At 40.7% G+C, this 12354-nt stretch overlaps 1 protein-coding gene across 1 annotated transcript in view; it reads left to right on the plus strand.

Moving 5' to 3' along the window:
* KIAA1549L (KIAA1549 like) overlaps positions 1-12354 on the plus strand; it is a 112521-nt gene that overhangs the window by 30817 nt on the left and 69350 nt on the right. Inside the window, exon 2 of the mRNA XM_079310131.1 lies at positions 11408-11740. Within this exon, the coding sequence (XP_079166257.1) occupies positions 11566-11740 (175 nt within the window). The 5' untranslated portion in view covers positions 11408-11565. The remainder of the gene's footprint in view (positions 1-11407; positions 11741-12354) is intronic.

Raw genomic sequence — 12354 nt, forward strand, 5'->3', positions numbered from 1 at the left:
GTTTTTTAATTGGAATTCTGGGAACATTGCTTGTGCTCTTTTAAGCATCACCTGCTAATGAAAAAACAGTAGCCAGTGAAGAATGAAATTAATTGTTAGTCTTTTCTTAAGATTCAGCTTTTGGTAAAACCATGAAAATGAAATTAATGGGAAAGCCAACAAGACAAATCTCTAGACTATGACCAGAATTTCCAATCTCATTTCTGCACTTTTCTGCAAATAAAGCATTTGGCTCCAGCTGAAGGTAATTCAGAATGGCACCTGTCTTTAAGCCCAGATATTGGGGTGGGGGTCTAGTGTGTCCCTGTCTCTTTTGGGCTCATTTTGGGCTTTCCTTCTGCTGCTCAGCTCAGACCATGGATAATTGTGAAACCAGAAGCTGTCTTGATTTTTCAGCTGCTTTTCTCTGCTCTTTCAAGGCACTGTGCAAACCAGACTTTCTCTGTGGCTAACTTAACCCCAAGGAACTGTAATTCTTTATAAACTCATGATCCTGGGACTTTTGGAGAGTTACAGGAGGACAGGAAAGCAGACAGAGCTGCAATAGGTGTGGTGTGAGAGCTTCTGGGCAGGTGCCACAGCTCATGTTCATAATGGGGCTTGCAGGGAAAGAGAACAAGGAAAATGGCAAAGAAGCAACTGGGAGAATTTTAAAAATCATGAGGCAAATAAATATTTGGAAAAAAAAAAATTTAGGCACTTTTTTTTTTTTTTTTCCTGCGTGTGAAATTGTCATGAGCATCTTTCCATGTTCTGCATCCACACTGTAACTCTGTACTGCACTCACAGCTTTAGTTCATGCTCACCCATGAAGTCACCAGCTTTCTGTGCCACTGTCCTGGCTGATGACAACTTTTGGATGAAAATCCCCTCTCCTGAGTGTGGTGTGTCACCTCTGTGTCTGCACTCACACTTCCTGAGATGTTTTCCTGACATCCAGGCCAGGAAATCTGCTCAAAGAGTACCTGAGGTGGCACAAATCTGACTTGGGAAGTTTGCTGTGCCCTGGTTTGTGCCATATGCCACATGTCAGGAAGGTTGGGGGTTCACCTTCTTCACCTGATCTTCCTGGAGCATTGGATGGTCAGGGTTGCTTTTTGTAGCATCAGGTGCTTGGATCTTGATGCTGATCCCTTGACACCTGAGAAACTCTTAACTGAGTAAAATCAGTAATAAATGACTGCATGACCTGAAAATTTTAGCACCTTCTTCTTTCCTGCCTTTTCTCTTCATATATCTTTATTTGATTTTTAAGAAATATCCCCTATTCATTAGTTTCCCCTGGTTATCCCTGTCTCATTTGAATTAGCTCATTTAAATAACAATACCAGCATAGAGCAGATTAAAGGAAAACCTTCTTAAATACTATATAGTGCATGTGTTTGACAGTGTAGCAGTAAAGCTCCTAAAATCCTGGCTAGGCTGAGGGCTTGAAAATCCAGATATTCAGTTATACTGACATGAATGCAAAATGTTTCCACAGTGTGTGTACAAAGGAAAAGCCTGTCTGAGTATGGCATTGCCTTTCTCCTTTTGTTAGAAGTGACTGTGCATGTCCCTAAAGATTAACTGAGTGGCTGGAAAGAAATTAGGGTCTGTTTTTGTTGGAGGCTGTTTTTAGAAATAGCTCCCAGAAATTTTTGGAGAGCAGAGTCTCATGAAACTTTAGCAAAAAGAGCAGCAATCAAGAGGCAAGAAATATCGTGGCAGTGCCCAAAGTGGGTCACAGAGATGAGATTTTGGGGGTTTAGTTCTGAGTTAAGATGGAAGTGGGGAAGGTGGGGTTCAGCTGGGGATCCAGGGGGGGAGAATTTTCAGTTTCTGTCCTAGCAGAGCCATGCTGGCCATTCTGTGATGGAGCATGGGACTTCCATGAGCAAGCACAGCAGAAGACAGCCAAGAAAATCATGTTGCTGTGGAGGAAAAAATACATTTTATTTGGCTTTTTTTCAAACTTTCCAGAGGCAATCTTTTACTTACTATCTATTCAAGAGCCCCATATCTTTCTCCTGTACCTTGGATATTTAAACTGGGAGATCCACCAAGATCTGCAAGAAATGACATCATCTTTTCTTTCTAATAATGCCCTTTCTTCCAGGCAGTGTCATATTTTTGAGAAATCAGCTGGTCACTTGATAATCATTAACCATTTACAATTAAAAGTGACTTCAGCTATTAGTGCAGAATATTGTTGTCCCTGTAGAAGTGATCCTGCTTTTTAAAATTATTTTTTTGGGGCACCTGTCATTTCACAGGGAAGATGTTGTCCAGTGATTTGACAGAAAATGCTAATGCCTTTATCTTAGAGAGAAGAATCAACTTTTTCACACCACATCTCTGATTATTAGTGACATTTTTTGTGCTTGGGCAGCCAATGTGAGCACAGAGCTGTGGCCTTTGGGTGCACCCACCTGCTTTATCCCTGTGTTTGGGTCTTCCTCAGTTGAGGGTTTGCTGCTTAGATCCCTGAAAATTAAATTCAGACAGATCCATCACTTTTGCAGGAAAATAGGTGAGGAGCAGGTGCAGCACCTTGTCCTGGTGGTGGTTTGAGTGTTCATTGTTTCATTTTCATTTCTCATATATTTGCATCAGTTCAGGACTGAAAAGTGTGATTTGACTGGGCAGTTTTTGAACCTTTTTGCCACCAGTGACCAGGATCCCCCTTGCTGCTTTTAGCCTCTTGTCCTCTGTCCATGAGTGTGGCTGATTTTTTTTTTTTTTTTTTGTTATGGACAGCACAGAAAAATATTTGCATCAGTTTCCAAGAAGTGAGAAAGGGGAATGAGGCAACATATTGTCACAAATTTGAGCTATTGACACTTTTAAGCAGCAAAAGCCCTGAAAATAAGTACTAATGACTATGCAAGACATAGAAAATGGAAATAACTTTTAAACAATTTCATGATAGTTTGTAGCCTGAGCCAAGTCTTCATTTGCTGTAGAACAGACAAGGAGTTTAAAATTAATTTCCTGGTTGATATGCATAGTTCATGAATATGTAATGGATATTGCACTTGGTGCTGAGTGCACACAGCAGGTCACAGCAAAGTTGCAGAGTGATTTGCTGTTCAGAAGAATTTAATTGTTGCCTGTCATCCTGACTTGTCCTGGAAGTTGGAAGTTTGCTCCATAGGAAAGTGTTTTCCCCTTTTTTGAGCCATTTGTAAAAGGTAAGAATCAAAGGGCAATATTGAACTAAAAAAGAAAAAAAATCAGATTTTTATTTAAAAGAGATTTCCTTTAAATTGGTAATTTCCAAAGAGCCTATATGTAAGGAAGAACAAGGTGGTCTGTATAAGACCTTTTCTCTAGATTCTGTCCTCAATATTTCAATGTTTCAAGTCAATATTTGTCTAGTGGCTCATTGATATATTAAATATTTTAATCTTTCTGCATTTTGGGACTGTGTAATAGATTGCACTTTTTTTGGGTTCAGAAATTACATTGTATACCAGGATGGATAAACATTGGTTGTTTGGGGCAAATCTTGAAGAGAAAATAGAATTTGGATTTGATTATTTTTGTTGCATTTTTTTTTTAAAGGAATGGCTTTTGCTCCTTTCTTCAGTATGACCTGAAATCTTTCTAATCTAAAAATCAATGTAATTTAATTTTTTTTTAAGAGCAGAGATTTTTATACTTTGAAAGCATTGTCAGTGGGGCTATGTTGAGCAGTCTGATACTTCTGTGTGTGACCCACATTTCTTTCCTGGTCTTCACCTCTTTATCCTTCACCACAAGAGCTGGAAAGCAGCAAAAGATTGTGAATTTAAAAAAATAATAAAATTGTGGCTGTATTGATCCTGTGCACTTGGCACCTCTGAGATTGCATCTCTCCTTAGGGAGGATTAAATTCTCTCCTGTTTATCTGGCTGGAGCAGAATCCAAGCAGGATCTGCCTGCAGGGCAAGCACAGGGATGCCCAAGGCACATCCTCCCTGCCTGCCCTTGGTGGCTTGGCCTGAAATCATCACTGAAAATCACACAGAGTCCTCTCCCAGCCCTGTGTGTGTGTTTTACCTTCACAAACTGAAACTCCAGAGCTCTGAGACAAACTGAAATTAGTAAATATGAGGATGCAAACACTTGAGGATGCTGGTGCTGCCAACCTGTTTGTCAGCCTTGTTTTGGTGTCCTGGCTGCAGCTCCAGTTTTGGGCTGAGCTGCACATGGTCCATAAGGTCTTCCCTGCTCCTGGGTTGTGGCCTCAAATATTCTCTGAAGGATGTGCTTGGGTGGGTGAGCAGAAAGCTTTTTGGCTCAAGGGAACACACACAATTGCTCAACAAGCATGTCAGAATATATTGTATTATGTAATTTGGCCCACAGCTCAACCTTTTGCAGGCACTGTCGTTTCTTTAGGAAAGTTCTGCAAACAATAGTAGTTTTTTTATTTACTTTTGGAGGATAAATTAAATGGCTTTTAGCAGGAGCTCTCTGTGGTCTCCTCTTGTGTTGATTTTGCTGGGGAGTTTAAACTCGGAAATCCTTTATTAAAGGAGTTGTTTCTAGTTAGGAAAATACTCATTTTTGTTGCATATAATAATAGAGCTGTACTACTATTGCTATTATTGAGTACTCAGATACTGACAGTAGCAAAACTGCTACATGCTTCCTGTATTTTGCTGCCTAACTCCAGAAAATCACAGTTTGCAGCCCAAACTCTTCTCATACTTCTTAAGAATTTGATGCCACCCTTAGAGTCTATCCTAGCTCTGGAAATTTAAAATAAGTAAATAACATTAATGTAGTTTAAAATTAGTTAAATTTTCTTTTTTTCCCACAATCTCAAGAATTCAGAATTTTTATGTAAAAACTGAAAGATCAGCTCCTTATACAGTGTGTTTTACTTAAGATTTTTTTTGGGGGTGTTTCTTTTGTTTGTTGCATAAAGAGCCCTTCAAATATTGTAAAATTCAAAGTAAAAGCAGGAGAAATGGCAGCTTTGCTGTTGCAAGTTCCAAAATGACCTTGAGTTTTTTTGCTACATTGCTCATGAAATCATTTAGGCTGATGCAAGCAGTGTCTACAGAAACTTTCCTGAATAAACACAATTCCTTTGCAAAGGTTTCTGCAGATGTCTGTTTACAAATAAATACATAAGTGGCATGTTAAAGCAGCCTGTCAGGTTCACAAAGGTATTTATCCTGAAAGTGCTGCTGAAAAAGCTCCAAAAGATTAATTAAAATAATAGCAAATACATAAAATAATAACAAATACATAAATATACATATCATTCATTCACTTAAACTCTGTGACGAGCCAGATCAGCTCAGGCAGGGATGGCAAAGGGGGTGTTCAGCAGGCTCAAGGGCAGAGCCCCTGCAGCAAGTTCTGGTTTCTGAGTGATTAAGTGCAATTATCCCGTGGTGATGAACCCTCCTGTGCCAGGCTCTTCCCAGTGATCCCACCCAGCATCTGCTCCCTGCATCCTGCATGCTCAGGAGGCAGAGGATGCTGAGGATGCAGATAATGCAGAGTGTGCAGAGGATATAGATTATGCAGATGTTGCAGATGCTGCAGAGGATGCAGATGTTGCAGGTGCTGCAGAGGATGTAGATGATGCAGGGGATGCAGAGGATGCAGATGCTGCAGATGCTGGAGAGGATACAGATGATGCAGATATTGCAGATGCTTCAGATGTTGCAGAGGATGCAGATATTGCAGAGGTTGCAGAGGTTGCAGAGAATGAAGATGCTGCAGAGGATGCAGATGTTGCAGGTGATGCAGAGGATGCAGATGATGCACAGGATGTAGAGGATGAAGATTATGCAGATATTGAAGATTATACAGATGCTGCAGGGGATGCAGATGTTGCAGATATTGCAGAGGATGCAGATGTTGCATGTGCTGCAGTTACTGCAGATTATGTAGAGGATGAAGATGATGCAGATATTGCAGATGCTGCAGAGGATCCAGCTGATGCAGATATTGCAGATGCTGCAGTTCTGCAGAGGATACAGATGTTGCAGATGCTGTAGATACTGCAGAGGATACAGATGCTGCAGATATTGCAGATGCTGGAGAGGATGCAGATGTTGCAGATGTTGCAGGTGCTGCAGGCGCTGCAGATGCTGCCTCTGGGCTGGCTGCTGGCAGGTTTTCCCCCTGGCCCCCAGAGTGTGTTTTTCTCACCCTGGCTGCCCCTTTGTCTCTTGTCCTGCTCTTCAGCTCCCTCCCAGCTGCTGGAGCCTATCAAGGGCTCCCAGCAGAGCTGGCACTGGGAGCCCCAGGCCAGGCTGACACTGGGATGTGTCACAGCCTCCTGTCACCTCCCAGAGCAGGGCTGGTGACATTTGGGCTGGGAGAGCCAGGGAGGCAGGCTGTGCCAAAAGCAGGGGAAAAGTGAATTTTTGCTGCTGTCAGGTTGTTGTGGGTTTAGGTCTTCAAAGAACACAGCAGCTGTTGGTTGCTGTAAAGTTGTTTGCTGTAAAAGCACATCAGTCTCAACAGGCAAAGAGTCCCAAGTGTTAAAGTCTGTGCTAAAAACTTTTGCAATAAATTCCTGATTAAAGCAGGAGCAGCTCCCTGGAGCAAGAGTGTGAAGCTCTGGCCTGGTGCAGAGTCTCCAGAGGCAGGTGATCCCTGGCCTTTCTTCTGCTGTTCTTTTCTTCTTCTTCTTCTTCCTCTTCCATGTGGTGGAAGTGGTGATGATGATGATGGTGGTGGAGGAAGCTATCACTCCAATACACTGATTTTTATTTACAAATTTATTTAGTTATTTATTTATTATTTTTTATTTACAAATTACCCAATGAGCTGAAAACAGGAACCTGAAGCATTTCCTCTAAACCTATTTAGAACCTATAGAATTATTCTCTAATGCAAATGTTTATGTATAACTTGTGCACACAGCCTACCTGTTCTATCTGAAGAATGTAAGCAATATCCTTACTGTACTTTTATTCTGTCTAGAACTATGTTTTTGAGCTCTCACTGCAGCTTGTTTTTTACACTTTTACTATTTATGGCACTTAAAATGCATTCTTACTCACTTGAAACTAAGATTTATACTTCTACTTCATATCTATGCACCTGAATAATATTCCTACTTAAAATTAAAGCTTACACCTCTATTTCATGTCTGTGTGGCTTAATAGATTTTAATTTCTCTCAAGGCTTTAATTCACACCCTGCATACTGTTCTCAAATGTTTTTCTATTATTTGTTATAAAGTCCAAACTTTTGTTTGTTGAGAAGGAAACCTTGAGCAATGTGGTACCTCCTCACAGAGTTTTTCTCTCACAGTAAAACCCTTTCATTTCAACAGAATTCTGATGGTATTAGGACAAAATATTTTTATCCTGGTTGTCAAAAATAAATTAATAATAGTATTCAGTTTTAATTTTCTAAGATCATTTGAAAAAGGGGTTTTTTGGGATGTAATGGTGCTTTTTTACTGTCTGCCTCTTGTAGACATTGACAAATAGAGGCTAGGCTGTAAACAACGTCAGCTGTTGGTAAAATAATCTGAGTTAAAATTAATCAGGACAGAATTTTGAAAAGTCAAGACCTAATGTGGGAAAAGTTACAGCTGAAACAAATGTAAGAAGGTGTCTGAACCACTCATCTTTTCCTAGAATCTGCCTGAAAATAAGGATATTATTGAGATACCTGTGAAGAACAGGATTAATTCTCTGGTTTCTTTACCTTCTGCAGTTTTCTCTGTCTCTCCACCATCCATTCCTGCTGTAGTAACTGTGGGTTTGGCAGCTGCCAAAAACACCAGTGTTCTCCCTTCCAGTATGATCCTGGTGACTCCTCCAGGCAGATTCCTTGGGGATGAACACAAAACACACTGACCAGAAAAGAGGGCTCAGGACAGGTTGGATTGTTGGCAGGGCTAGAAAACATCAATTGTTTTGCAAAATGTGTGTAAATTAAGCTGCAAATGGAATGATGCCAAAAAGATGTAATGATCTCCTCAATGTATAATTGGGATAACATATGATGAAGGCAGAGTTTTTGCCATTCTGCACAGTGAGCAAAATTTTGGATATGCTACATAGCTATTTTTACAAATGCTTTGCTGAGCATTTGTATTTTCACTGGTAGTGTATTTCACATCCTTTGGCTCATGAAATCTGTGTTTTTGTGCCATTTCTCCCATTGTAAACTCTTAATGAATAATGAAATTAAAAAAAAAAAAGATAACATTAGGAAAACTCTGAAGTGGTGCTATCATCATACAGTGTAGGGTTAATGCTCTTTAATGGAAGCAAATTGCAGAACCCTGTGATTAGGGTGTGCATTTTTTTTCCACTGGTGTAATAGAGATTACTGTTAATTTCTGTTAATTCTGTTAATTTTCTTATTGTATCCCCTACCAGTCACATCTGACCTTTGATCACTCAATCTCTCATGGTAAAACAATAGTGAGAGGGAAGCATTGTACTTTTGAGAAGAAAAAAATTGCTTTTTTTGGATTTGTTAGTGGCAGTGTTTTAAAGAGGAGATGCAGGAGAATGTTTTCAGGAGAATGTTTGGGAGACATTATCAAAGGCTTTGCTGAAGTGTTTGTTTGCAAGTAATTGTGTTTCTCACAATCTGATTTTTTTTAATAAAGTGTCTTTGGAGTTACTCTCCCTTAGGGCTGATGGATTTAGAGCTGTATAAAATCCAGATTGTTTATGCAATATAATGTTTGGATTTCTACTGTGCTTTCTATGGCTACAATTAGTCTTATATAGGTATTATTGTATTCCTAAAATTTAGCCTTTACAACACTTAATAGGGGTTTTTTTTGGTTTTTTTTTTTTTTTGTTTTTTTTTTTTTTTTGTCTCAAAAATGAATAATTAAAGCAACTTGATTGGAAAATTGAAATTGTATCTTCAGTATGCTGCAGGTTATGAAAAGATACATACTTGAGATATAATGGGGAAGATGTCTTTGTCAGTCATGCAATAAAATTTCTGAACATCCTCTTTATCAGCTTTACTTTTCAGTGTTATTAATCCAGATTATCTGTGAATAATGCAACCAAAGTTGAGACAACAAAAATCTTCTGTTGTTGAAGATGCCTTTGTGTTGATATTTTGTATTGGCTCAGAAGTGGCAGGAGGATATTGTTAGAGTGTCTGAAGAAAAGAGAGAAGAGAAGAGAGAAGAGAGAAGAGAGAAGAGAAGAGAAGAGAAGAGAAGAGAAGAGAAGAGAAGAGAAGAGAAGAGAAGAGAAGAGAAGAGAAGAGAAGAGAAGAGAAGAGAAGAGAAAAGAGAAGAGAATAGAAGAGAAGAGAAGAGAAGAGAAGAGAAGAGAAGAGAAGAGAAGAGAAGAGAAGAGAAGAGAAGAGAAGAGAAGAGAAGAGAAGAGAAGAGAAGAGAAGAGAAGAGAAGAGAAGAGAAGAGCTTTTGGTAGGGAGCTGCAGTGGTTGATGCCATCTTAACAATTCTCAAGCAAAGAGTTTGTCCTTCAGTGAAAACCCCATGCACTGTGTGTGTCTGGTTACTACCAGGATGTTGAATTTGTGGCAGCTTGAAGCTGACAGTCAGTATCTTTCCATAGGCATAGAATAAAAGAAAATCTGCTGCAGTGGAATGCCAGCATCATAGCTAGGTTGCAGATTGTTGTGTAATTTTCTTAATGCTTCAGTAACTCGAGAGCTTTACTTCATTAACAGGCATGAACAGAGAAATTGGCAGTTTGTAGGGAATGGAAGCAACAAGAACTGAAGGACTGGAATGAAGCAGTGGCTAGAGGATATTTTTATTCAGTGTTTTATCTTCTTTGCACTATTTGAACTTTTCTTCACTTCTTGTCAACATCACTGCTTCTTCCAGGTTTATGTTGTCTCTGCTCATAATTGTTCTCATTAAACCAATGTGTGAAGAAATGCATGAGGAATGGTGCAATCTGTGAGAGGATTGATGTTGACAAGTTTTGCTGTTTTAGAAAAGGAGAAAACATTGGCTTGCTTAATTCCCCTTTAGGATTTGTGCTAGACTGGTTCTAGGACTAAGTGCTAGAAGAAATCCCACGTGAAGGGTTTGCAGTCACTTTTCATTTCTGAGGTGAAACAGGACAGTTAGAGGTTGGATAATGATGACTTCACCAGAGATATTTAAACTGCAGGTTGCCTAAAGCTTGGTTTTGCAAAGCACATCAGCTGGTTCTTAATTTCAAGCACATGCTTGAATCCATTCTAGCTGACCAAAATTCATCTCATCTTCTTTCCTACCTATTGTTAAAAATCTGCCAGATTCACAGGAAGGAAAAGCCACCAAAACCTTTTTCCACCATGGCTTAATAAAACTTTTAAATACAGGCACAAAATGGAAGATCTCTCACTGGTTTGGGTTTTCCTTTTTGGTTTTCTTGGGGGTTTTTTGTGTGGCTGGGGCCAATGTCCAGCCCATTTTATGTGTCTCAAGACCTGCTCTGCCTGCTCTCCCACACCATTGTGCTGAGTTGTTCAAGGGGCTGTGGAGGAGGTTGGCATCCCCTGAGTCTGATCCAGATGTGCTGCAGCTGGAGGGCAGGATTTGGCTCTGTGTTTTCCCTCCACTTGGCTATGCAAGACTGGCCTGGTACCAAGTGCCAGAGCTCAGTTTTGATCTATTGTCTTGATATGGGGGAAAGGGAAAAAAAACCAACACCCACCACCTTAAATTTTACTCTTGAGTGAATCCTAATCTTTAAATTAGTACAAATGTGAGTGTGCCCATTCTGTGATTTTAGAATAATTGTAGTCATTGCAAGAAAACAAAGCCTGAGGACACTGTGGTGTTGAATGCAGAGTAAACTGGTGCTTGAAATGATGTGTTGTGCATCTGCACATGTCAAAAAAAGAGAGATAATGTCCTAATTTGTTTTGGATCTTGCCCCCCTCTCCTCTTGTTCATCCCTGTTTTATTTTCCTCCTTTTGTGCCCATAATTGTGTGTTATTGGAGCTGGCAGGATGAGCACCTCCAGATGCATCCTGCAGGAACACAGCCAGGCTGACTATTCCCATGTCACACTGCCTGCCAGGGCACTGGAGCTTGCTTGTCAAAACCCATATCCTTTCTGCACTGCTCCCAAACCCATCTTCTCTCACAGTATTTTGTCACAGGGTGACTCATGATGACCTCAAGAATTGTCCCAGGCTGAAGAATGTGTCTTTTAGTTTGTTGAGGCATCCCTGGTAAAAGTAGAATTTTGGAATAGTGTGGCCTAGGCAGCTTTCCTTATTCTTCTGTCAGATGAAATGAACTGAAGGTTTAAAATCTATTGTGTTGAACCTTTTGCTGGGTTTCATGTTTGTGATTTTTTTTTGTAAACTTTCTGTGAATTTTTATGCACTATGAAGACAACAACAAAAAAATTCTGCTTGTTTTACCAAACTTGGTGCATTTTGTGTTGGGATTTGTAACAACAACTTTTCATTCTGGGGAAGAATATGCTCATTTCCCTTATTATTTTACAGGTATCAGGCAACAGCATATCAGTGATGCTCCTTCCACAGGAAGTTTTCCTAACTGGAGATCTATACTATCACCAACACGGCCTTCCACAGAAACTAAGACTCCCTCAGTGGCTGATATTTCTCTGGGGCAGACTTTGGAGAATGCAGACCTGCTGCAGATGATCAGGACAACACTGACTGGAGCACGTGCCAGGACTTTGGAGCAGATGCACCTGTCCCCCTCCCTGTACCAGGGCAGTGGCAGCAGTGCACCCCAGGATCCTGCAGAGCTCTCAGCTGAGTCCCCTCTGAGGCCATCCTCTCCAGATGCAGAGGACACAGCTGCTCTAACAGGTTTGCCCCAGCTTGGTATGTTTGCCACACTGCCCAGCACACCAGCAGGGACACATCTGGGCACAGCTGTGCCATCCCAGCCAGTGCCATTAGCAACCACCCTCCATTTCCAGAGAGAGCCCATGAGGATCAGACATGCTTGCTGCTCTTCCATCACCATCATTCTGCTCATTGGTTATTCAGTCACCTCATGCCATTAACTCTTCTAAACCAGCTGCACTGCCCATCCAAGTGCCTTTGCCTGCAGATCCTGAAGGTTTCTTCAGCACAGATTCAGCTAGCTCACAGGTTAGTGGAAGCAGGAATAGTGCTCTGAGCATGGTGCATTCCAGTGTGGTGAATCACAGGAGGGGCCCCAGCTCCTTTTTGGGGGCCATGCTTTTCACTGGATCAACAACAGTGCATTTCACAGAGTTGGTGGGAAAAGGGTTTCTTTAGGAAAGGACCTCTTTGTCATCTGTATATTCTGATATTCCTGGGTCAAAAATGCATCAGTCTCCCCCAGCAGTAACTTCCCAAAAGTTTGTCATGGTTCCTTAATGAGAGTATGTAAAATGTCTCTTCTGCTGGAGCCATTTAGGGCACTCACCTGTCAGCATCAGTTTTTCAGGATA

Source organism: Erithacus rubecula (genome assembly GCF_903797595.1).
Source record: "Erithacus rubecula genome assembly, chromosome: 6".
Classification (NCBI taxonomy): domain Eukaryota; kingdom Metazoa; phylum Chordata; class Aves; order Passeriformes; family Muscicapidae; genus Erithacus; species Erithacus rubecula.